Here is a 27,807-nt window from a genome sequence, read left to right as displayed (position 1 = left end):
ATTGTCTGTGAAATGGTCTATGGTTTGCAGTACCGGTACTCAGTCCAGCGTGTACAAAAGCAAATAGTATGTTTACCCAGGATGTTGATGGACTCTCCGGTTCGATTGAATTTACCGTCAGGGCCACCAGCGGTAATCTGAGGTCATATTAGTAAAAACTGTTGCATGGGCATGATACTTGGTGGGTACAGTTACCATCAGCCAGATAATCATGCCCAGCAGATAACCGCCAAATTCATTTACATGTACCTCTCTACCAACAGTTATCGCAAAATCCCCATTGGATTTTGTGTCATACTTTCATTGTTTTTAATTTTATCCATTGCTTTTTGACACTTGTATCCTTTGGGATCCATCCTTTGGTCGTCAGTTGGAACAAATTTTCCCTGTTTTTATACATATTTTGTTTTAAAATATCCTTTCTTTCCTTCCTTCCCGGGTTTAGCATGACTTTATAAGTGCATGCCCGACGGCCCAGTACTATAAACATACTACGCCGCATCGCCGGGAGTTCAAGCAATCAATTGTGCATCAATCAACAGCATGACAGCAGCACAATACCCGCGGTATAAAAAGGGCGCGAAAGTGCACGGGTCCGAAATTGAAAGGGTGCGAACCGTCCAGCATTCGTCATGGTTGCCATCTACCCGGGCCATCTACCCACCACTCAAATTCCCAAAATATGTGATGCGATCAAGCAAAATCAGTCAGAACTCAGAAATATTAAATTTTCAGTTTCTTAAAGGATAGTAAAAAGCATTTACAAAGCTGCATTTTAAAGAAAACCCTGTTGAAATTGTACAATAAGTTCCAAAGATATGAGCAATTATAGAGTTTCAAAAACAACAGGACACAACAGGAAATATCTCCTTTGTTTGGCTTTATCGCAAAATCAATATTTCCGAGTTCCGACTGATTTTGCTTGATCGCATCACATATAAATTATGTCTACATCACTAAAAAGGTTCAATGCCAGAAACAGATTTTCAGCAGCAAACTTGTGGTAAAATCGTATGTGCAGTTCTAATTCTCCAAACTTCAAATTTACTGGTTTGCTTTTGGAAATGCCACCCAGCACTCATAAATTTCTGGCTAAGACCTTGATCATGAATAATTACATAGCAAATATTTGTTTTGTTTTATTTTGTAGGGGATGGCAGTCGTTGCTTGCATATGGGTGTCATACCTCAGTGGTTGTCATAGACACAAGAGCTGTACAGGTAAGATGGCAGGCAGGACGGACGGACGGACAAATATCACATGTAGTACAGGGCTGTCCCATAATGTCAAGGCTATTTCAATAGGTTGCCAAAATTACTCTTTCGACATGCAAAAACAATTACCGGTAACCAAAACTAGAGCGATAACCGCACCATAGCTGAACCATGTGGCTTCAGCAGTATATTGTGGTAGGCCTATACCACTGTCACCCGGAGTGCGTATAAATTTCAGCTCAATTGGAGCATTTTGAAAAACTTGACCTTTGACCCCTTTATGACCCCTTAATGACCTTAAATGAATTTTAAAATATTTTTAAATGTTTAGAATGTCATAAGGATCATTGCATTAAAATTTCAGCTCAATTGGAACATTTTGAAAAACTTGACCTTTGACCCCTTTATGACCCCTTAATGACCTTAAATAAATTTTAAAATGTTTTACACATGTTTAGAATGTCATAAGGATCATTGCATTTAAATTTAAGCTTAATCGAGCATTTTCGGTTAAAATGACCTTTTTGACCCCTGTGACCCCTGGATGACCTCTGACGTTTGGAAATATTGTTATTATATTCTTTATGTTTTCCTCTTTCATATGACACCACTCATGGGGTCATACCTTCGTGGCATTTCGAGATATGTCCATTTCAGACCAAAAGGTTAGTTAGGGACCTAGTAACCTAGGGACCTAGTAACCTAGTAACATAGACAGTTATAGGCTGATACCATTTCATGGTTCAGCAAAAAAAAGTCTAAAACCACCTCTTTACACGCCAGATTTTGGTGAACCAAAATTTTAAATTTTAAATAGTGCAATCATGTGATGCACAGGTACAGTGAGCAGGACAGGCGTTAGTTCAGGCGTAATATCGAAAAGGCTAATTCCCAAAACACCTGTGCCAAAAATACTTGCACCCCATTCTTTCAACCTGCCAAAAATGGGGGCTTTTTGGGGGGAAGTTGACAAATTAAAATTGCCTGTACGAATATGGCCCAGAAAAATTCAGCATTGATAGGTTTGGGCGATTGTTAAAAGCAATCAATATCAATTAATCATCCAAAAAATTGATTATAAATCAATTTAAATCACTACCCTTAGTGATTTGCATTAATTACATGTAGCTGCCCGTGTCTAAATTCATGTTTACTAAGACTATGAAGAAAATATCATGCAAAACTGAATATGAAAGGAAAAAACTGTTGGATGAAAACAAGGATTGTACATGTAGCAGCTATCTTAAAGAGATAGAAGAAAATGGTGCAAATATCACACAATCAGTAATGAAATAAAATTTGCATGTAAGCTATTGCAGTTACAACAATAGAATCCTGCTATGATTCTATGGGATCTTTTAAGATCAATGCAATTTAAAAATTGCATTGAAAATTGCATGCTAATAGTGTCACCAGCAGAATATTAAATATTTGTTATAAGTTTATCCTTCTCTTCACTTTTCAATAGATTTTGCAGACATTAGAGAAACACAAGGGAACAGTCATCAAGACTAAATGGGCACGTGAAAACTATCATCACACAATTGATGCACCGTATGGTCTAAGATTAGCTTCAGCTGATACCAATGGCCAGATCATTGTATGGGATGTGAGTGCAGCCACAGACAGGGCTAGCTTCAGTGATGGAGGCAAACCAGTTCTCGGTAAGTGTTTATTTGGCATCTTGTTGTATGAGATGTGAGTGCAGCCACAGACAGGGCTGCTTTATCAGTGATGGCGGCAAACCCCGGGGGAGTGGGCACTCAACTGAAATTTTGGTAGGGGGTGTGCGGCGCAGAGTGCCGAACTTTGGGAGAACTAAGAACTGATTTGGGTCAAAATAGGGCTTGATAAACTGAAATTTCAACATTTCTGGTGGGTCTTTTGAACTAAAATTATGCCAATTTATAGGCATTGGAGCTAAAAATTCCAAAAGAGCTACAATTGTCAGAGTTTAAGGCTCAAAGAACTGGAACATGATCCAAATGTGGGTCTCAAGGAACTGCCGGAGAGCCTGAAAAAGGGTCCCTGCCACACATACCCATACCACATTTACATGTGAGTACCCCCTCCAGGGGAAAACCAGTTCATGGTAAGTACACAGCTATGCCATGTGTTTATCTTATTGGGTCTTCATGGCAAAACAGTGTAAATCATAATTTTGACTTTTGAGTTAAATGCATTTCTGGGTAAATCGGGGAGCCCTTTTCATTTCTGAGAATCTGATGAATTCACCAATTCATTTACCAATTTATTAAGGGATCTGGAATGAGCGTTTTGCGTTTCGACAGCATTTTTGTGGGACATGAGACATTAGGCATATCGAATTGCATTCTGAATACTGAAGAATGTCTTTCTGATATCAAATAATTTTCATTTTATGAAATTCACGATATAATACAAATTTTATGACAAATTATTAAAATTTGATATTTTTCACATTTTGGAGATATAACAGTCGAAGTAAATTTTATAAATTTAATGATATAGTCTTAAAGTGTATATGTAGCTGGGAGGAAAAGCCGATGATCAATTGAAAATTTTGACCTTTCATATTGAAGATATGGATTTTTTCCCAAAAAGACCTAATTTTTTTGGTGTTCTGGAAAAAAAATCCATATCTTCAATACGAAAGGTCAAAATTTTCAATTGATCGTCGGCTTTCATCCCACCTACATACACTTTAGGTAGAAATCATCAGATTTATAAAGTTTACTTCGAGTACTGTTAAATATCAAAAATATAAATTTTTAATGATTTGCCATAAAATGTGTATTACATTGCAAATTTCAAAAATCAAAATTATTTGATATCAGAATGACATTCTTCGTATTCAGAATGCAATTCGATATGTCTGATGTGCTCTAATGTCCCAAAATAAATACTGTCCAAACGTTCATACCCCAGCCCTTAAGAGAAATAAGATGCTGAAATGAGGTATTGTTGTACTTTTTACATTTTATCAGGAATTAAAGTATGGAGAGTGTTGCTTTTTGGAATAGTAGTAGAACACAAACTTCCAGCTTATAAAACCATCTTTGTCGAGCTGTTAAGGCGATATAATACCCCGATTTTCATCAGTACCCCTCTTCTTTTTTTTCTTGCAAATTTATTAAGTACATATATATGTTTATCACCTCATGTCCTGAACTTATAAAATATATCTACATATAAAGTAAATTTCAACAATTTTAGTAAGTCATTTTAGCCCTATATATTTTTTGTTTACTGTAACCTAGTAACTCAGATCTGTGTTTCATAACAAACCATAATTTATTCTTTTGAAAATGTTCAAGTAGGGTACATGAATAGAATACATTAAATCCTTTGTTATACTCTCTATAGAAAATCTATAGTGGTGCATGCAAAATACCTACCATGATATAACACTGAATAAATTAAATAAACACTTATACAATGGATGCATAGTCATTAGTTGTTAGGAGAAGAAAAGGCTATTAGGTCACCGTATGTCAGGTTATAGGTCAATTGGTTCAGGTCAAATTTAAGCATCAATTTTGAATACACATGTGAGAGTCTGTGATATCATATGAGGCATAATTTTGATATTCTGTCTTTAACTGGATATATATCGAGAAGTGCATGGTGGATATACTAATATACCTTGGGATGTAAATGGTGAGTACAATGTAGAATGCCTAGTTGAGACGGATTTCACAAATAAATATAAAATAGTTACCAAAATCACAAAACCTAAGCTTACGGAAAACTACCCAATATGGTTGTATAGGTGACAAGAAATACAATTTTTTTCATCATTGCTGTAGTATGGTTGTTGTAACCTGTTACCTATGGCTTAATTAAGTTTCAGTGCAATAATGTCGCAAGTTAAAAATGCAAAATATAGCTCAACATTGAAAATAGAAGCATTTTAACCAGTTCCTTTTTGATAGTTGTGGAGCACCAAGTTCATGAAGTCATAAAAGAAATCAGGAACCACTTATTCCCATTTTACATATCAACTTTATTTCCCTAATGTGTTAGCAACACATATCCAAAATTTTAACGAAATCCGTTGATAGTAAGCTTTCCAAAATGAAGTGAATTTAAATCATCAGTGATGTACCTCCTTTTGGCTTCTATCTGTAAAAGCATGTAAGCTACATTGATACCGATACCACCAATAAAACGAGAAGATTTGCCCTTCATTTTGCATACCACTTTGTCCAATTTTTTTTGTAATTTCTTCAAAATGCAAAATGCAAAAAAAAAATCAATGGGTGTAGTACCCCCTTAAGGTTTTAGTTTATTTACGATGTGTGTTAATTTTGACAAAAATGAGGCTTTTTTTCTCTAAACATTTTGATATTGCCAACAATAGCAAACATGGATTTTTGTTGTTGCCAGTTCTGTTCACTAACCCCCAAACATTAAAACGGGATTCTCCCTAGAAAAATATTTGTAAAAAAAAGTATAATGGCAAGTCTCATATTTGACCAAAAGCCGACTCAGGACCTAGTGTTTACTCCTGCCCAAAACTAGACAAATGCACCGTGTACTATTACTGTTTTTGAACGTTATAAACATGTGCCTTTGCTATAATTTAAATGGCCCACCTTTTTGCATGATTTGTCCCTAGTCTATTGGGGATAATGGTATATGGTATAATTTATACATACCTGAATGTGGTTTGAAAGACAAAGGTACATTCTTCATAATCAAGACATTACACTAAATATTCAATATAAGGGGTCAAAGACCCTCGTATATGGGGGTTTCTGCATTTTATACAGTACACTTGATATCCAAATAATATGCTGACGCTGACATCATTTACCAAAGTTGATATATTGTGTCACATTGGCATATTTCAGCTGAAATCCATATGCTTATAGAAGACATGACATTAATCTTCCATACAGGGAGTGAGTGTGAATTTCAAATGCGGTTGAACATGAATTGGGTGCCACCATTTGACACCCTCTACATGGATTTCAACTGGAGTTGCTGTGTATTGTTATTTTTGCGTATAGATTTGGAGTGGTTAGCTACTCAGGATGCCTCTCATGACCTATTGGTGGCACTACACCCACCATACTCACTAGTATTATGGAATGCAGATACTGGTACTAAGCTGTGGAAGAAGACATTCACTGATAACATACAGAGTATGGCGTTTGATCCCTTTGATCCAGCCAATTTAACATGTAAGTAACTTCATGCTTTGAAAGCAAACAACACTTAAAGCCATATTATAACATTTGCTGAGGAGAACGCCCTCAAAAAAATTTTAAATTCAGGTTTTTACACGATTGTAATGTACTTTAGTAAACAAAGATTCTCTGCAAAAATCAAGACTTTAGGTGCTGTAGTTTAGTCAAAATCCGAGATTTTGAATAAACCGCCGGAATCAGCGTTTTATTATTACGATAGAAATATTAGTTGAACGCGTATGCGATGTCAACACACTATTAAGTACACTGCGTGCGGGACAAACACACACACGCCGGAGGGTCGTACCATATTACAAACGCCGAAGTAACATGCATTGGCGCTAGTTGTAAATTCCTATTTTCTTTGCTTTACCTCACTTGTTCGGCTCAAAATTAAAAGGGGACATATCTGACAGTAAATGCTAATATTTTATTGAAAATGAATACTAGTCTATTTTTAAAGAAATGTTATAATATGGCTTTAAGGTGGTTGGGTAAAGGTGTGCTATGCGTTGCCTTAAGAGGTACCAAGGGGTGGCATTTTGTATGATTATCCCTAGAATTAAACCTTATGTTGGGGGAAAATGGGCAAAATAAAAGAGTTCCCCGCTAAACCTTGACTAAAGATTCAAAATAAGTGTATCTTGTGCATTAAAGGGCTCATATGGAGCAAATAAGTTTATATTATTTTTGTTGAAAATATTAAAGTTCAAATATCAAGGATAATATTCCTTTTTGAATTTTTGAAAAAGCTCATCGGGAAGGTGCAAAAATGTGAAAATCAAAACTAGCTTTTGGGGTCTTTGGAATCAGCACGCAGTTCATTTGCGGAAAACTTTTTCTGGTTACATGTCAGTGCAATGACCCAATGACGTCACAATGGGTACTCCCTATCGCGACACGCCGCGGTGGTACACACACAAATGTTTCGGGGATGTTCCTGCTTTGAACCCAAATATCTCTTAAAACATGTCACAAAATCACAGAATCACAATACAGATATTATACATGATTACAATTCTTGAATTTTAAGTCCTATCATTGCGTTTTTAAAGAAATACGGGAGTTGAAGGCCTGGTTGAATGTCATGAATAAATTATAATTTTTGTCCATATGGTCATTGCCAAGGGAAATTCGCAATTTTTAACATTTAACAGTAAGTATATCTTCGCGTTTTAAGATAACATCATCATGTGATGTTGTCTGGTATGGTATCATTTCCAAAATTCCTCTTTATAAATTCTGAGATATTGAACAAAATAAACCAAAACTTGAGCGGTATATCCAGTTTTTTCGCTCCAGCTTTTCGCCAAGGCTGATTAAACTATCGTGCCTTCAAAGCTGTTTATTACTAGGCATTTATGCATCATGTCCATATCCAACGCAGTCTTCGCCAAGTTTTGGAAGTATTTTTAATATTATATTTTATCAAATATTTTGTAGTAATTATCACAACAAAGCATGACTTAATTCAAAACAAATGTGAGCGTGATACAGAGGTAGGCTTAGGCCTAGCCGCCTAGATCAATCCGGCCAGTGACGGGAATTCAACCATATCTGCATGCTCGCGCATTATTTTTCTCGTGAGCACAGGTAGGCTAAATTCCCGGCTAAAATAAATTACATGTTTTTACAATACAATACAATACAACTGAAATTTATATAGCGCCTAAAACCAAACAATTGTACTAAGGCGCTGATATACACTTAAACCAAAATTACAGTCCATAGGCAACATTAAACAAATGGCATTTCAAGAGTCTTTTGAAAATGAGAAGAGAGTTTGCATTTCTGATATGTTTCGGTAGCCGGTTCCATTGACGAGGTGCATAGCATGTAAAAGCACGGTCTGCAAATGTTCGGTGGTGAGTTCTGGGTTCGAATAATAGTGGTGCAGAGGAGGAGCGTAACGGCCTGCGGTCAGTCTGTATCTGGAAGAATGGAAGAATGGAAGATTTATAGGCAATATCAAACTTTTTACGAAACAAGCATAGCTGCATTTAAATAGCAGGATTATAGGCCAAGTTTAATATCATTTTACCGAATGTCAAACATGTCAAAACAAAGCAACGACCTTCTTGGCTTATTCTTGCTCGAGTCATCGGAAGCACACACATGAATTTATGCGCTATGCATGCATTGTTACTACCCAGTGCTAGCCGCGGCAAGGTGACCTCGGCACATGCCCCGGCACTCAGTGGCTTGGCGAAGGGTTAATTTGAGGTCTATTTGATAGCAAATAGGCCCATCATGCATAGTTCATAATAACATTAAATAGCAAACCGACTCTCAAAATCATTGGAAATTGGTTGTGGTGTTTCGAATTGTAAAATATGAGGTCTGTGTAAGTACACAGTCTGTGTAGTACTACAATGGGTTGGAAATCCTGTTGAAAATTCCAACGGAAATAATTATTGTACATACGTTCTGTGCACTGCATGGACGTCCAATCACCATTCTAATTTCCATTCTGTCCTGAGTGCTCGCCTATGTTTGGTTTATTATTGTATTTGTATACATGTACAAGGCTTTTTTATTGTATATATAGCAATCCTCAACGTCACAATTTATTGGCATAATGCTTTAAATGGAGCCTGCAATTCGCATTAAAAAAAGCCCCTAAAAACACACGGCAGGAAAAATGGAACCAATGTTAAACATGTTAAATGGAACCAATATTTTTGACAACCTTACATGTACACCTACAATAATAAAACTAGAATTAGGTCCATTCTTCTTTTATATTTTCCTAAATGCTTCCCAGAAGAGGTCGAAGGTCAGAATGGGACCAAGACTCAAAAATGGTCCTAACTCTCATCGCTAGAAATAATTAAGTCAATTATTGTGTTCTCTGGTTCTTAGTTCTTGGGTTAAAACATCAAATAGGTCACATAAAAAATCATACACAAGGTCAATTTTTTTTAAATTTCACTAGTCTCAAATTATAGGCCTACCCCTAATATAAGAAATTACATTCAATTCACAATTTTGTTGCAATTTGAAATATTATGTCCCCTTCATAGTTAATGCAGACAAAGTACAATAAATTTGTTACAGATAACCCATTTCATGCGCATTTCAACCGCTACGGGGGTGGGGGTGGAAGGGCATTCCCCCCCCAATATTTTTCTTGCCCCCCCATCCAGTTTGCCCCCCCCCCTTAAAGGCAAATCTGTAAATTGCGTATTTTTTATTTTTTAGGGTCATTCAGGTTACGCCCATTAAACAATATTATGTTTTAGGCCTTAGGGGGATGTCATTTTCTTCGGCAGGGGGGTCATGAATATGTAGGTGACCGGAGTAATTTTTTATGACCCCCTATTGTGGGGAAAAATTTTTTTACGACCCCCCCTATCTTGGGTTGAAAATTTTTACGATCCCCTCTTCCACCTACTACGCAGAACAAAGGCGAGGAGCACACCAAAATTTTAAGAGCTAAGTAAGTGTGCGGAGCACGTTCAAATTGATCGTGTGTGTGAAGAAGGTGTGCGGAGCACACAAAAATTTTGCATAATATAACGAAAGATTTTTTGCATATTTGATTGTTAAATTAAAAGAATGCACTCGCATCGGACGAAAATTTTGAGTCACCAGCCCTTAATAATTTTGGGTGTTAAAAATTTTTAGTCCCCCTATATTTGGTCTAGGAGTAAACAAAGCGAACAATTCTGTTCAAATTCCTCATGTCGTGACACTTCAGCACCACTCGCGCTGCGCTGCATGCACTGCACTGTGAATACGACAGATTCAAAATGACTACGTGAAATGAAACGAGAAAAACCTGAATTTCGTCCTAAATATTCACTCTCAGAATGTACGTAATACCACATTTTGTTCCCGAAACAATAATTTACATAGATATTAAAATCTGTTCAAAATATTATCGGAAGTAGTGACACTTGAAGCCATATTTACAAGCAAGGAATGACATTTCCACTTTGTCGAGACTTTGGCTTTGACCTGTCAGCCCCGCTGTCAGCTGTGTGTCTCGTTCGCCGGCTGACGGACCTGGACGGCGCGCGGTCTGACAAACCAGAAAGGATTTCCATAAATAAAGCACACACAAAGTCCCCGGACCATTTTTTTAAATGCCCAAATAAACTACTAATTAATTATACTAATTTATTATACATTTTGTGACATGGGCTAACATTTTGCGCTATCCCATTCTGTTGTCAAAAACGCGTGCGATCGGTGTTGTTGTTTATTGTTGATCTGACAGTACCCATTATGACGTCACAGGTCATGTTGGCTCTGCGCCAGCAGACTCGATCGTTTCAAAAGTCGGGCTCAGAAGGGCATGTATTTTATTGCAAAAAATGATATTTTAAACAGTAAAAATGATTATAAATCATACTCCAGTCTGTTCATCATTAATTTCTGAAGCAAATCCTTTCATTTTCCGTCGGTGAAAAATCCTCCATATGAGACCTTTAAATTTTAATGGGGTAATGAGAAAAATACTACCTGCTTTCTGATACCAAAATCTCAGTTTTGATGAAGAAAAAAAAAGTTAAAAGAAACTGGTTCACATCTGACGCCACCAGTCAATCAAACTACTAGGAATTTCAATTGAATTGAATCCAACCGTATTTCGCGTATTTCAAACTACAATGCGATTACATGACCTTGGATACAATACTAACCAATCACGAGTGCGTTGGCTGTTTGGATTCACTTCCGCGTTATGCACGCACACCCCCACACACGAGCATACAATAAGTACATCACACAGTGTAAGCAAAAAATTGTCATGCTATGGCAGGCTGTGTTCATTCAATTGAAATTTCCACTGTACGATATTGTTTGTTTTATACAATTTGTTGTGATGATTGAAATTCTGAACGGAGTGAAAAAAAACATGCCCTATGAGCAGCTTTTCATTTTTTTTAAAACATGCAAACCATCTCAAAAGTTAGGCTTCAGTACTAGCTAACTTTCTTTGCTGTCAACAATTCCTAGAAAACTTTTTTGTTTTGAAAAAGTTCAATTGGAATGTTAATTTCAACTGACTACTTTTGTTCTTTTTGAAAACAATGAAGATGTTAAACTTACAATTAAGTGATGTTTCACCGCTACACTAGTGGTTTCACCAGAATGGCAACCCATTACATCTGACAGGAACTGCTGTAGAGGGCATGATGTGTTGGTTAGAGAATTTAAGAGAGAAGTTTCTTGTTGACTTGTAAAAGTACCGATGTATCGTTCACCATTTTCTGTGATTCTTTACATTCAAGGAAGGCACCAGATGAATCAAATTCCCTTGTATGTGCTATTGACCAATCACAGACAGTGGGGACATCTGATGCAAACTAGTGTCTTTACCACTGACTTATTATATAGCAGATGTACATTTTGCTTTCAGTCTCACAAACCTCATTACTACATTATATATATGGTGTGTAATTCATTCCAACAGTATTAGGAACTGACTGTATTCTGTTCCTGAGTGATTTCAGCATCAGTAAAGCACCATCTAGCAATGGGCGCAAGTTTTACATAACAACTCCCAATGCACCCAGTCCATCATCTAGTAGCAACAATCTGGGTGCTAATACTCCTGCTACAACACCTACCAGTGACAAGAATTCTATCAGACCAGCTAGGACAGCATTGAGAAGGGTTAGACTATTGGTTGGAGACAGCAAACAAAAAGGGTAAGACTCCCTCCCACAAAATGAATGCAACATTTCATTGTTGACATATAGAAGATGATTTTTCTATAATAAAAGTATTTCCTGGTCAACTATGTAACTATATCAATGTTACCCACACACTGTTGCCTGTAGATTAAATTAGAATTTTTACAAGTTTAGAAATTTGAGAATTTGTTCGGCATTTTCACTATGTAAACATGAGTTGAAAAGAGAAGTTGATCCATAGATAGTGTGAAGTAAAGTAGGGACCCTTTGTTATATCTTCCACACAAAGGGTGAACATTTCAAATGAGGTTATCTGCATGGGTGGCTCCATGTGAAATCTACACTCCTGTGAGGGAGATGAAGGCATGTTTTTGTCTCGCCTGAACTTTGTTCAGGATGGGACTTAGTAATCACTATTTCTGTCTGTCCGTGTGGATGGGGGTGGGGGGGGGGGTGTGTGTGGATGTATGTGTGTCCGTCCGGAGCTGTATCTGGGGAACCGTAAGACTTACGGCGACGCTACTTGGTGGGAGGAAGGGTATCCAAGTTTGCTCCGTATACGTATGTTTTCGGTGAAAAATATGCAAATTGACATAGCTAATTTGCATAATTTATGCGAAAATCAGCGCAAATTGATAGCGGAGTTTGTGGACAGACTATCTCAAGATCCGTCAGGCGCATGGTAACGAAACCTGATGGCAGCTATGATACACATCTGCTGATCACCTGATTAGTTTTTCGGCGAAAAGTATGCGCATTTAGTTGTTAATTTGCATAATTTATGCGGAACGATTCTACAAATATGGTTGGAAATTTGAAGAAATCCGCCATGTGGAGCTGTATCTGGGGGATTCGTAAGATCCCTAAGCCCTATGATGATGAAACGTGGTGGGGGTAGTATGACCAGAGGATCTCAACCCGATTCGATTTTCAGCGCAAAATATGGTAATTAAGTACCTAATTTGCATAATTTATGCATAAAATGCAAAAACCTATTTTCTCGGAGACTAGGGGGTGCATACGTTCTTCAAACTTGGTGGGTGGGTGCATCTTCACCCCAGACAGAACAAGTTTGTATTGGTTAGTGCATCAAGGTCACCCAAGGTCATCCAGGGGTCATCTGAGGTCAAATGACTAAAAACTGTCGTATGGGCACGAAACTTGGTGGGTACGGTCAACATAATGTGGTAGGGGGTAGTATGACCAGAGGATGCACACTAGTGCCCCTCCCACACACTCAAAGTTGAGGGGGGGGGGTCAAAAATTTAATGAAATATTGTTTTTATATTATGCATTACATATATCAATTTAGGTCATGTAGGCCAAGTTATTAGGCCAAAAAAGACTTTGAAGAATGTCTCTCATGTACAAAAGTATAGGAAACTGAACATTTAAAACCACCTTTTTAGGGTGAAGGAAGCATTTTTTAAAAAAAAATGTTTAAAACAGGTTTTTATGTCAAAAATGGTCTATCATACAATGTAGTCTTCATGCACACTAGTACCCCCCCCCCCATGTGGCCCCCTCCCACACACTCGAAGTTGAGGGGGGGGGGGTCAAAAATTTAATGAAATATTGTTTTTATATTGCGCATTATATATATCATTTTTGGTCATGTAGGCCAAGTTAATAGGCCAAAAAAAGACTTTGAAGAATGTCTCTCATGTACAAAAGGATAGGAAACTGAACATTTAAAACCACCTTTTTAGGGTGAAGGAAGCATTTTTTCAAAAAAATGTCTAAAACGGGTTTTTATGTCAAATGTTCAGAAGATTATTTCGGGGTCATCCGAGGTCACCCAGGGTTCATCTAAGGTCAAATTACTAAAAACTGTCATATGGGCATGAAACTTGGTGGGTACAATCAACATTTAGAGTCAAATGTTCGGAAGATTATTTCGGGGTCATCTGAGGTCACCAGGGGTCATCTGAGGTCAAATTACTAAAAACTGTCGTATGGGCATGAAACTTGGTGGGTACAATCAACATTTAGAGTCAAATGTTCGGAAGATTATTTCGGGGTCATCCGAGGTCACCCAGGGGTCATCTAAGGTCAAACTACTAAAAGCTGTCGTATGGGCATGAAACTTGGTGGGTACAGTCCACATTTAGAGTCAAATGTTCGGAAGATTATTTGGGGTCATCCGAGGTCACCCAGGGTCATCTGAGGTCAAATTACTAAAACTGTCGTATGGGCATGAAACTTGGTGGGTACAGTCAACATTTAGAGTCAAATGTTAGGAAGATTATTTCGGGTCATCCGAGGTCACCCAGGGGTCATCTGAGGTCAAATTACTAAAACTGTCGTATGGGCATGAAACTTGGTGGGTACAGTCAACATTTCGAGTAAAATTTTCGGAAGGTTATTTCGGGTTCATCTGAGGTCACCCAAGGGTCATCTGAGGTCAAATTACTAAAATCCGTCGTATGGGCATGAAACTTGGTGGGTACAGTCAACATTTAGAGTCAAAGTTTCGGAAGGTAATTTCGGGGGCCATCCAAGGTCACACAGGGGTCATCTGAGGTCACATTACTAAAAACTGTCATATGGGTATGAAACTTGGTGGGTACAGTTGAACATTTAGAGTCAAAGTTTCAGACGGTAATTTAGGGGTTATCCAAGGTCGTATGGGCATGACACCTGGTGGTTACAGTCAACATTAAGAGTCAAATTTTTGGAAGGGCATTTCGGGGTCACCCAGGGGTCATCTGAGGTCAAATTACTAAAACTGTCGTATGGGCATGAAACTTGGTGGGTACAGTCAAAATTTAGAGCCAAATTTTTGGAAGGTCATTTTTGGGTCATCCAAGGTCACCCAGGAGTCATCTGAGGTCAAATTACTTAAAACTGTTATATGGGCATGAAACTTGGTGGGTACAGTCAACATTTAGAGGCATGTTTTTGGAAAGTCATTTCGGGGTCATCCAAGGTCACTCAGGGGTCATCTGAGGTCACATTACTAAAAACTGTCGTATGGGCATGACACTTAGTGGTCACTGTCAACATTAAGAGTCAAATTTTTGGAAGGGCATTTTGGGGTCACCCAGGGGTCATCTGAGGTCAAATTACCAAAAAGTGTTGTATGGGCATGAAACTTGGTGGTTACAGTCAACATTTAAAGTCAAATTTTTGGAAGGTCATTTCAGGGACATCTGAGGTCACCCATGGGTCATCTGTGGTCAAATTTCTAAAAACTGTCACAGGGGCATGAAACTTGGTGGGTACAGTCATCATTTAGAGCCAAATTTTTGGACAGTCATTGCAAGGTCATCTGAGGTCACTCAGAGGTCATCTGAAGTCAAATGACTAAAACTGTTGTATGGGCATGAAACTTGATTGGTACAGTCAACATTTAGAGCCCAATTTTTGGAAGGTCATTTTGGGGTCAGTAGGGGTCATCTGAGGTCAAATTAGTAACAATTGTCAGATGGGCATGAGACTTGGTGGGTACAGTCACCATCAGCCAGGTAATTGTGCCCAGCCGAGACCCACCAAAATTTAGGGATCAAAGGTCAAATTCCAATATTGGTCCAATCAAGCTCAAATTGAACAGGCAAATCGCCATGGGTTGTTGCAGGTTCATTTACTTCTACCAAAAGTAATCGTAAAAGCAGGCGATCGCGAAAGCAGGCGAGACTCGTGGTTCGAGAACCGCCTTGTTTATGTATTTATTTCAAATGGAATCCATGATATAAATAAACAAACCATTGAAACACATGATTTATAGGTCAAAATTAAATCATATCAATTTTTTGTTCAGTAGGATGTGAAAATCAGGCAATAATTTTCATTATTATGTTTTGATGAATCCAAGTGTGTGAAAATATTGGATCCAACACATAATAATGATAAAATTGGATGCTTTACGCCCAATATGTATTGGTCTCGCTATGAGTTTTAAAATATTGGATTTGACTGTGTCTCGTCCAATTTTTTTAAAGTCATAGCTCGACCAGTAAATATGGGCTCAATTGATCCAATTTTGTATCATACTGTTATGTATATTGTGGCCTAACCGTAATACTAAGTCCAATTTAACTGGTAATCTTAATTGGGCTATTCCATTTCAAATCCATACACCCCCTAGAGAGGACATGACCTTAATCTCCTTCACATGGGGTGTGTATTTAAAATGGAGTCACCCATACAGGTAGCCTAACACTCCCTGCATTAATTGAAGGGCTATATGGCTACAATTTTTATTCCTATAATTTTGTATAATGATAGATTGAATCCCCTGGCCTTCTATAATTACGCACAAAATATTGTGACGCCTTAAAGGAAAATTTTTAAAAGAATTTAATCTCAATATTAATGACTACTGAATTCAGAAACTGAATGCAACAATTTATTATGGTAAATAAATGAGGATTAAAAGACCTAAAAAGGCCACATTTTGCCAGACTCGAGGACTCCCGAGTCCGGGAGCCGAGTCCCAACTGCCCGAGTGCGAGTCCAGGTCTTGCTCAACCAAGTCCAAGTCCTTAAAAAAGGGCTCGAGTCTGGATTATTCAAGTCCAAGTTCTGGATTCGAGTCCTCCAGTACTGCTATTTCCCTTTAAATACCCATTCTAATCCTGACAATAAATGTGACATGATATGTTTGATTTTGACAAAAGCCTGCAATTTTAAGTCTGGGGAAAAATAAGCAAATACAAAGGATATCAAAATCTCCCAGCTATGCAACATGTGATTTTAGGTATTATGATGAATGGCTAATAATGACAGTGAGTATAAAAATATACAAGACATCACAAAGTACCAATATAATGCAGAATTTCAAGTTTGATATTATGCCTGCATGTATTTTTGCAACCATCTGCTTTTAGGTCTGCTACTGGGGAGGAGCCAGACCCAAGCATGGCTCTCAATGAATGTCTACAACTGTGCTACCTACAGTCCAGACGTAATCATATCTTGCTAGTGTACCCAAGAGAAATCCTCATCCTGGACCTTAATATACACCAGACTGTTGGCACTATACCAATGGAAAGAAGTGGCTCTCCATTCCAGCAGGTCTATCCATGCAAGTAAGTAGGGGCTCACATGTTTTGCCAGTATATATATTTTAATGGTTTATGTTAATTTTGTCTTTGCAAGGGCAGTAGCAAATTGTGGGCTAGCATTTTCTGGTTATAGCAAATGACCAAATATCACAATAAAGAAACAAAGCTAAAAACATGGCACCTGTTGCAATGGGGTAACTTGCCCAGTTACATCTTGTTACTTGAATGCAGCCATAGCACTCAACCTAATGGGGTAACTTGCCCAGTTACATCTTGTTACTTGAATGCAGCCATAGCACTCAACCTAATGGGGTAACTTGCCCAGTTACATCTTGTTACTTGAATGCAGCCATAGCACTCAACCTAATGGGGTAACTTGCCCAGTTACATCTTGTTACTTGAATGCAGCCATAGCACTCAACCTAATGGGGTAACTTGCCCAGTTACATCTTGTTACTTGAATGCAGCCATAGCACTCAACCTAATGGGGTAACTTGCCCAGTTACATCTTGTTACTTAAATGCAGCCATAGCACTCAACCTATAATATTTTGCAGTAAACCTTCGCCCTTTCACATATTTACTGCGTTGAAACACACTTGTCTCCGATTGATCTGCTGTTGCCGAGTGGAAGTGTATGAATGAACTTTGCAACATATGCGTTGCTAACTCGTGACTTTGCCACATCACAGTAGTACGCGCTCGCCAAAGGTTTACTGCAAAGTATTATTAAGGGTAACTTATAGGTGCCCAGTTACATCCTGCAGTTGCTTGCCAGTCACAGTATGCTTGATGCCTAAAACACTAACTGATATGTTGAATGATTTAAATTTGTTAGGCAGCGTGATGTTCTAATGTGTCTGCACGAGAATGGTAGTATAAGTGTGCGTGTACGACGCAAGGCACTCATAGTGGCATCCACACCTTCTGCTGCTACTACTCCAGTTGACCAAAGCTTTATTGGCCTCCATGGTAAGAAAACATCATACATTAGATATAGAGAACATTTGTGATGCGATCAAGCTAAATGAGTCCGATGTCGATCATTATTATGTTTTGATGGATCCAAGTTGTGATAATATTGGATCCAAAACATAATAATGATAAAATTGATGCTTTACGCCTAATATTTATTGGTCTCGCTATGAGTTGTAAAATATTGGACTCGACTACGTCTCGTCCAATATTTTAAAACTCATAGCTCGACCAAAAAATATGGGCTCAACCGATCCAATTTTATATCAAAGTCAAAATTCACTTTTCAATTTCATTACATGAGCCATTCTCAGAGCTGTAGTGTGCTGAAAACCCCATTATAATTTAGATAGACTTACAGTTGCGGAGATAAGGCCATTTTAGTGTTGCTCTGTACAATAGAGAACAAAGGAAGTTGTATTTATTGGCTATGTCTCAAAATCAATATTCCTGACATCCCACTCACTTGATTGATGACACACAGTGTCAACACCCTGTATTATAAATATTTTTTTCCGTACAGCTCAATACTCCGTTGAAATCAATATTCTATTATTGACACAGATAAAGAAAGTTTACATATGCATTGTGTTATAGGACGTGCACCTGGAACTTAACTAAATGGGCTAAACGCGTTCCTTTATACCTATAAAGTATAATTGTCATTCTCAAAATTAAATATATATCAATTTTTACATTGATTTCAAATTTTTACATTAAAAATGCAGTAAAAGATATCCACAGCAAGCTGCAAGGCCCCGCTAATTAGTGTACTGCTTTTTGAGTGAGTGTACTGGAAACAAAACCCTGGGTTTACCTGAAAACAAATTTTTTTCTTGTAATAGAAACATCATATGGGGTACTAGAGCATGCACAAATCGTAATAATGTGTAGAATATAGAAACGCTGTGGTATCTCATATGATAGTCATGGTATGCTTAGCCTGAGTCGCTCGGCCTATCTCGAACAAAATCGCGATGCATAGCTGTTGAAAAACGAGAGGATTCGCTGTACTATCACGGCAATTTTTAACACAAAGATATAGGGATGATGACGATGTGCAACATCACATTTTACCAATACCCATACCCATGCACTGATGCTACAAACGCACCCCACTTCTACCACACACACCCCTCACACATCCACAACAACACTCAGATCTGCCCTTCAAACCCACCCAACCCACAACCTATCCACTGTGCCCACACATCCACACCAACACCCAGGGGGGCAGTAGGGTATAATACTTCGCTATTTTTTAATGTGTCTAAGGGCCTTGTTAAGCACAAGGTCCTCGGTATGTTGTGTCGGTGTATTGTTATGTTGGAGTCCTTGGAAGTAATGTGACACACACGCACCATCACCCCTACCCACCCCCACCCACATAACCACTAAACTTACCCCACAGACCACACACACCTACATAGACCATTCACTCCATAAATACCAGGTTAAAACATACATTTAAAATGAGAATTAGAAAGAATATGGAATGCTAATTTAAGTATTTTCTACTTTTAATTTCAGGAGATTTCTACTGGAACGACCCACAGGATGTAATCTACGATTTGCGCTGTCAATCTGACCCATTACGTGTCACTAAACATGTACGGGCATTTGGGCTGGCCTGCTGCGCATCCACAGAGCGCTATGCTGCCCTCATCATGAGCGATGGGCGCATCCTCATCTGGACTTTGATGACCGTTGAACACCATTCAACAACGGTCAGCAACAGCTTGAGCCATGTTGTCCTTACTCCGCTTTACTCCCCTGGGTTTTCACACAACTATGATGATTTTGAGATAGTTCCACCACCTTCGTCAGGTTTGAGCAATCAGGTGCAGAAACCCACAATGAAGACATCCTTGGCTGACATGATTTGCCAGCCAGAACTGAAAGGAGAAGTTGGAGTGCAGAAGCCAGACCGGGGCATTCTCTTTAAGTTTGTGCTGACTGGCTTCACTAGTGGAATAGCAGCAACACCAACAGTTATAAGAGTATGTCCCCCATTGACGACTAAGAATCTACATATTCATAAACCTCTGGTTGGCATAGGTAATGTGCGGTTTGATCTACTTAGTGATTAACTAATGTACCTAGGATTGTAATATTTTGCATTTGTTTGATCCTACTTGAATAATCAGAAGCCAGGTTTCATCATTTACTATAGACAAGTAATGGTTCCATCAAGGAAGGTTATTGATATCCACAGTTAATTGCATTTCTAGATCTAAAACAGCATTAGAATGTCTTATAACAATTGATGACAGTTGCAGATGTAGGGTGAGTCCCCACATGGATGGTAAAAACTTAACCAAGTCCATGGTAAAGGTGACAGAAAAATCAAATGTGTCTGTCTACGGTTGGATATAGTTAGATCTCAGTCAGGGATGATGTGCTTGGTTGCTGGTGCTTACACTTAAGGGTGTGAAAATGGGGGTGTCTGTGTGTGTGAGTGATGGACTAAGATTGTTTTGTGTATTTGTATTAAAGTTCACATTTTATAAGTGTATTTCTTTTTGATTGATTGATCAATTATTGATTTGTTTTTTATTCTTTTGTGATGTCTATGCAGGTACATCTGTAGGCTTGGTGCAAGTATTCAATTTGGCAACAGGTGCCCTCTGGCGGGAATATAATATCCATACATCAACTGTAAGGTGAGTAGTTAGTATACACACAAGACTTCTCACATTCAAACAATGGACCTACATGCAAACGATCACTGTCCTCAAATTGCAGAGATCTGCAGTAGAGGTATGTCCACTATTAAATACAGTGGCCTCCATTGGTAGGCATATTTAGTACTGTGTACCACACACAGCTATACACGCAAAAAATCTGCTATTTTTGTACTCAGTTTGGCAATTAAACGCAGTCAATATACAATGTCCGCAGTTGCTGGCGGCCGTAGGTAGGGGTGCGTCCACTTGTGGACACACATATGAAACCTCACATTTAAATGGAGACAGTCCCTCGGTCTCAAAGTTGTTGCAGTGGGTTGCAAATAAATACTTGCATAATAAGGGGTGTGACCATATGAACATCACCCCACTTTATCCTAGCAAAAGGAGATTTGGGCATCGGAAGAATGCCCATATTCAGTATAATTCCAGTGAAATTTTATGTCTGAAATATGTCCCATTTAGATGATATGAATGAAAAATGTGATAGCCTCATCCCCATGGTGGTTACTACCCATACTGTTCTATGGGTCGTTGTCAAACACATTTTTTTGCTTCCAATATCAAAATTGCTCGTTCAATTTAACCCCTATCTTGGAATCACATTATTTTGGATTGGTACAAGGCTCAAAATACAAGATGAAATAAACTGACCACCCACCTGTAATAATGAAAGAAATCTACCAAGTACCCACTGAAGTCCTGAAAACCCATGCCAAATACAGCATGTCTCACAGTAAAACCTGGAAGTAAAATCTTCGCATGAATTCAAAGCTAGCGACCTGGAAGTAAATCGCAAGTGAAACTTATTGTCATGATCGTTCGATCGCAGAGTCTATGCTTGAGTACCTTGTCAGCAGATCGGTATTCAAAATTGCTCTATGTAGAATAGTTGTTAGAGTGCTTACTTGTGATATTGTTTTGATTTTCTTTGTCACCTGAAATTTCTGTTTTTTGTCATCTGACTGGGCATATTATGATACACCCTGATCGCCCTGATACGCTTCAGGGTGATCCAAATGAAAATTTGAAGACAAGGGAACACTAATTGGCTCTGAAACATTACCACAGCAGCACATACCCATGGGGCATGTGGGTATGTAGATGTGTGATGTCATATTGATTTGTTTATTGACAGGGGTATTGAGTGGGTGAGCTTATGTAGTTTCCTATCATTCAGCTATGCCAATCCACCAAGCAGTGGTGTCACCCGCAATGAGTTGCTACTATTGGATCTACAAAATGGCAAAACAACTCAACTAAGGGCCCACAAGGGTGAAGAGGCACCAATAGAGGCCCTCAAAGTCTCACATCAAAAGTAAGTAATAAATAAATTATCCAAATGAGGGCCTACATAGTTGACGAGGCCCCAATGCAAGCCTTACAAGTAATAAAGGAGTGAAAGTACCCAATAGATACTCTTATAAATATATTTGCATCAAGAGATAGTTCTGGAAATTATTCGTCTACATCTACAATATCAGGCCCAAGTTTTGGCAGGAGTTGATGAGGGTAATATAACTTGTCCCTCCTCTACCTAATCCTACCAATCAATGTTGAAATCTGATATTTGGCTCATAACATTGATTATAGGAAAGAGGAAGGTTAGTTGTCATTGTAGGTAGGTAAGCATCTTTATTTCATTAATGTTATAGCTGCAATGTTGCTTTATTCACCAGTATATTTGTTTGTTTCTCTCAACAGACAGTATTTTGTTGTGATGTTCAAAGAAAGACCATTTGAGATCTGGGACTTGAGATCACTGAGTGTGCTGAGAGAAATGCCTGCTAACTTTCCTGTAGTTACTGCATTGGTAGGTAAAATGCTATGCATGCATGCAGGGAAGCTGAAAGCATTTAATAAAGTCAAACTTTGAAAAACATGCTTCATCATGATCATTGTATTTGAGTAAAATTATGATGAAGCTCTACAGATTTGGGTAAAAATCTAAAGAAACACTGATGTTAATATAAATTCTGAAAGATGATTGCACTATATGTCATATCACCTAAGTTTGGTAGCTATGTCATTGCATTTACAATAATCTATAATCGTAGCAACAAACGTCCTTGTACACATGTGTATACAGCATGCTAGATTATAGTAGTGTGTGTAAGTCCATAAACGTTGGGAGGGGGTAGCAGAACAATTCAAGATGTAAGCAGTACAAACACCAACAGTGTGATCTTATATGCAAATTAGGCAAGGAGATATGGCTGGACTTGGTATTTCACTCATAGTTTCCACAGCAGCCAGTTTGGTTCCGCTCCCTCCACACAAGCAGTCTGTCAATGATAACAAATAAGTTCTTTTTGATTGGCTAACACTTTTCCCATGATGTCATCCAGCACTACTTTAAACAAGACTTTCATTTCAATTGGTTAAATGAATCGGCTTCTTAAACATGTATCATCCAAATGTGCTTTTTGATTGGCTAACACTTTTCCCATGATGTCATCCAGCACTATACTTCAAACAAGACTTTCATTTCAATTGGTTAAATGAATCGGCTTCTTGAACATGTATCATCCAAATGTGCTAAACGCTATACTGGTGGGTTTTCGATGCTGCTCGCACAGCTGGTTATTCAGCCGGGAGTTCAACCTTTGCATAGTTGTCCTCTTAGCCAATCAGAAATGGCACTATATGTTGTCATTGGCAGACTTTGTGTGGAGAGCAGAATCAGACTGGCTGCTGAGGAGACTATTTCACTCAAGGGACTTCAGCTTGATCGACAGTTGTACAAAAGCGTTTGTGATAATTCAAATATTCAAAATGTAGCAGAATTGTTGTGCTGCAATCTATGGGCATGTAATAGAGTGTGCAGCCACCACAATGTAAGGAAGTATTTGATCCTGATTTAACCATTAATACTATATGAAATAGTATGATATCAACCAGTACTACTAGAAGAACAAGAATGATTTCGTGTCAATGTTAGGATTTTTTAAATTCTATTCAGGAATGGTCGCCATCACACAAGAAGAGATCTGCGCATCAACCCCTTGCTGAAATGAGCCAAAGTTCCCTGGACTTGTCTGGAAGCACACAACACATATTAGGTAAGACAAAGTTCCCTGGACTTGTCTGGAAGCACACAACACATATTAGGTAAGACAAAGTTCCCTGGACTTGTCTGGAAGCACACAACACATATTAGGTAAGACAAAAGTTTCCTGGACTTGTCTGGAAGCACACAACACATATTAGGTAAGATAAAGTTCCCTGGACTTGTCTGGAAGCACACAACACATATTAGGTAAGACAAGGTTCCCTGGACTTGTCTGGAAGTACACAACACATATAAGTTACGACAAAGTTCCCTGGACTTGTCTGGAAGCACACAACACATATTAGGTAAGACAACGTTCCCTGGACTTGTCTGGAAGCACACAACACATATTAGGTAAGATAAAGTTCCCTGGACTTGTCTGGAAGCACACAACACATATTAGGTAAGACAACGTTCCCTGGACTTGTCTGGAAGCACACAACACATATTAGGTAAGATAAAGTTCCCTGGACTTGTCTGGAAGCACACAACACATATTAGGTAAGATAAAGTTCCCTGGACTTGTCTGGAAGCACACAACACATATTAGGTAAGACAAAGTTCCCTGGACTTGTCTGGAAGCACACAACACATATTAGGTAAGACAACGTTCCCTGGACTTGTCTGGAAGCACACAACACATATTAGGTAAGATAAAGTTCCCTGGACTTGTCTGGAAGCACACAACACATATTAGGTAAGATAAAGTTCCCTGGACTTGTCTGGAAGCACACAACACATATTAGGTAAGACAAAGTTCCCTGGACTTGTCTGGAAGCACACAACACATATTAGGTAAGACAAAGTTCCCTGGACTTGTCTGGAAGCACACAACACATATTAGGTAAGACAAAGTTCCCTGGACTTGTCTGGAAGCACACAACACATATTAGGTAAGACAAAGTTCCCTGGACTTGTCTGGAAGCACACAACACATATTAGGTAAGATAAAGTTCCCTGGACTTGTCTGGAATTCTGCATTTGCAAGTAAATTATTTGAATTGAATTTAGGTAAAACAACGTTTGGATTTGAGAACAAAATGATGTATATAATAATTAAGTATAGAAGATGAGCCTGCAAGGTGAAACAGTGGCATACTCTCATCACTATGTTTCTTGCTTGTAACAGATCCCAATGAAGGCAAATCCGGTCAGCCAGTAGCTACCAAAGAACACTTTGTCTTCTCTGAACAGAGCGGTGTCCTGCATCATTTCTGGGTGGAAGGGAATCTAGTAAAGGAGGGTGCTAAGCTTCCATCAGAAACAAGTCTTGGGACTATCACATGCATCACATGGAAAGGAGAGACCCTAGTGTTAGGGGATGTGGATGGAAATCTCAGTATCTGGGATCTCAAGGCTAAAATATCAAGGTCAGTATTGGCCCCATCAACCTGCTAATTGGCTACAGCAAGGATATTGAGCCAATCAGCAACATGGTATAAGAATCAGTTGTACAGCTCATGATCAAATTAAAGCCATATTGTATCATTTTAGTAAAAAATTGTATTTTTTCATCCCAAAAATGTTAGATTTCACTGTCGGGTACTTCACTGTCGAGTTTTGGCCAAACAGATGCGGCAATACAAACAAAATCACTATGTAATACCAGTGCACATGTCACCAATGCGAGCCACTCTGTTGAATGTAACAGTTCTTTTGATGTGTTATCACTGTCCCGCATACCATGTACATACTGTGTTATGAATATCGCGTACATCTTCGACTGTTATTTCCATCATAATAATTAAACTTCATTTCAAACGTTTTATTCAAAATCTCGGATTTTGTCACAACTACAGCTACTAAAGCCTTGATTTTTTTGCAGATTATATTAGTTTATTAAAGTACATCACAATCAATTTTGGCACAGAGGCCAAATTTGCCCCCATAAAGCTGCCAAATGCGTCCATAAGTGCTCTGGAAAAAGTGCAGAAAAATAACAAGATGTTCAAAGAAAGAAAATTTAGTTGAAATTTATGCAATGTAATTGCTCAAGGGCAACCATATTCTCATTGGAATTAATACTCTTATACGCGTTGGTAGTATACATGTGTGAAAGTTTAAACCAAGTATATCTTCAACATGCACTTTTTTGTTCTGTATATTTCATAGAAACCCTTCTCCGTCATCAGCAGGTGCTAGGGTCGTGTGTCTTGAGCTCGCCACCATTTTGCCAAAGTCGACTCAAAACAAATGATGATATCTCTGTCAAGCAAGAAGGTATTGTCATGCTTGTGGTCTCATTTTATTGCTAAATAAGGACATATTTTTTCTGTATGGGTTAGGGGGGAAATGTTTAGGTTCAAAATATGTTGAATTGTAAAAAAAAATCCAACATACTTTGGGACACCCTATATTCCTAGATTACCAAACAGCTGTGATTTTGGTTTCTTCCAAAGTCAGTTGGCTCTCCATATCCTCTAACCAAATGAATGTTGTTTACTTCCAGTTTATTACAGTAAGTTGGTAATAAGCAATGCATTGAGTGACCCATTTTTATCAAAATCTTTTTATTCCACCCTGTATAACTTGCAGGTCACCCTGTATAATGAGTTGAAATGTATATATTTGAATTGCTTATGCCATCAGCTTTCCAAAAATGTATACTTTTGCTAGTTTAGGGTTGATGATTGTCGAGATAATCTAATTAGAAACCCGGTTGGTGTAAAAATTCATAATATTTGTCATGTAACGCTAAGGGTGGCGAGTTCAGGACACACGGCCGTAGCTGAATGTTGACTAGTTGAGCTTCTAACCAATCTGTATCTTGGTGGTATCGAATAGACAGGCATGAGAATTCCAGGTTTTTGCCTAAATTCAGGCAGTTTTGTTGTCCAAATTTACGCATTTTTTATTATTTTTTCAGCCTGTTTTGGGACTTTTAATGCAGAATTCACACGCTTTTACATGGAATTTATAAAAAGCCATTCTCATGCCAGAATAGAAAATCATTAAGTTCTCACAGCCCCTCTGTCCCTGTTTAGGTTGGGGTTGGTCTCCTTCTTTATGCAAATAGCCTGGGTGAGAGACTCAGAGCATACTGTCAAATCAGCGAGTAACACCTCAGCTATTGCAGAACACAACAGATACACAGGACACAATCCAGACCTGGGAGGTGTCACTGTTATCTGTAGAGAAGACAAGTTTGTTCAGCGTAAAGTGAGGGAGGAATGATCTTCTGATATCAAATTATTTTAATTTTTTGAATTTGCGCTGTAAAACAAATTTTATGACAAATTATTACAAATTGTTATTTTTAACCGTTTAGCAGTCCTCAAAGTAAAGTTTATTAATCTAAGGATAAGTGTTTTAAGCTGGGAGGAAAAGCCAGCCATCATTTGAAATTTTTCGTGTTGAAGATATACATATTTTACCCCAACAGACCTAAAAAATGTATTGCTTATTTTGTGGTTGGACCATGAAACCCCAACTAAAAAATTGACTATTTACATTTGATTTTGAGCAAGCACTTTGCCTGGGAACTTTGTCCCCAAGACAGTGTCTATCATACACACCATCTATTTGTTTGTAATTACAGAAACTATCCAACTCATCGGTCATCAATCAAGAAAGTGAAATTTGCCCCTGGCAAAGGCAATATGAAGCTACTGTTTATGTGGAATGAAGGTATAGATATCTGGGATACTAAAGAAGTAAGTCACACATTCATTGAACATGTCACAATTAATGTGGAATGAAGGTATAGATATCTGGGATACTAAAGAAGTAAGTCACCCAGTCATTGAACACGTCACAATTAATCTTGTTGTGGTGTTAAATTGGAATCCGAAAACTATTCAATTGGACTCATATTTTTGAGTGGGTATGGTGCATCTTCAGACCGACTTGATCTGGCAGCAATTAGTGACAAAGTGGTATTGCCAGAGTCTTTGATTTCTTGTCACATTACCAATTGCCACCAGATCGACAGTCAATTTTATTCTTAATTATACTTGGATGAATGACAACTTTCACAAATGTATCTTCTTGTAGTGGTAAATTTTACTATAGTGTGCCTTGTTTTAAGTTGAGAGTGCCATCAGTGCATTTACGTGGTT

The 27,807-nt window shown here is 38.2% G+C and overlaps 1 protein-coding gene across 2 annotated transcripts in view; it reads left to right on the top strand.

Moving 5' to 3' along the window:
• Positions 1-1,150: 1,150 nt before the first annotated feature.
• Positions 1,151-27,807, top strand: part of LOC140163084 (WD repeat-containing protein 11-like) — a gene marked incomplete at its 5' end in the record, with an annotated part of 58,952 nt that continues 32,295 nt past the window's right edge. For both annotated transcript variants that reach the window (XM_072186456.1, XM_072186455.1), the window contains 13 exon segments: positions 1,151-1,220; positions 2,683-2,878; positions 6,209-6,382; positions 11,808-12,045; positions 16,860-17,060; positions 17,874-18,007; positions 19,541-20,068; positions 20,589-20,673; positions 21,836-22,015; positions 22,402-22,510; positions 23,660-23,759; positions 24,879-25,119; positions 27,288-27,402. In XM_072186456.1, coding sequence (XP_072042557.1) covers positions 1,151-1,220; positions 2,683-2,878; positions 6,209-6,382; positions 11,808-12,045; positions 16,860-17,060; positions 17,874-18,007; positions 19,541-20,068; positions 20,589-20,673; positions 21,836-22,015; positions 22,402-22,510; positions 23,660-23,759; positions 24,879-25,119; positions 27,288-27,402 — 2,371 coding nt within the window.

Source organism: Amphiura filiformis, chromosome 10 (genome assembly GCF_039555335.1).
Source record: "Amphiura filiformis chromosome 10, Afil_fr2py, whole genome shotgun sequence".
Taxonomy (NCBI): Eukaryota; Metazoa; Echinodermata; class Ophiuroidea; order Amphilepidida; family Amphiuridae; genus Amphiura; species Amphiura filiformis.
This window is presented reverse-complemented; position numbering and strand designations above follow the sequence as displayed.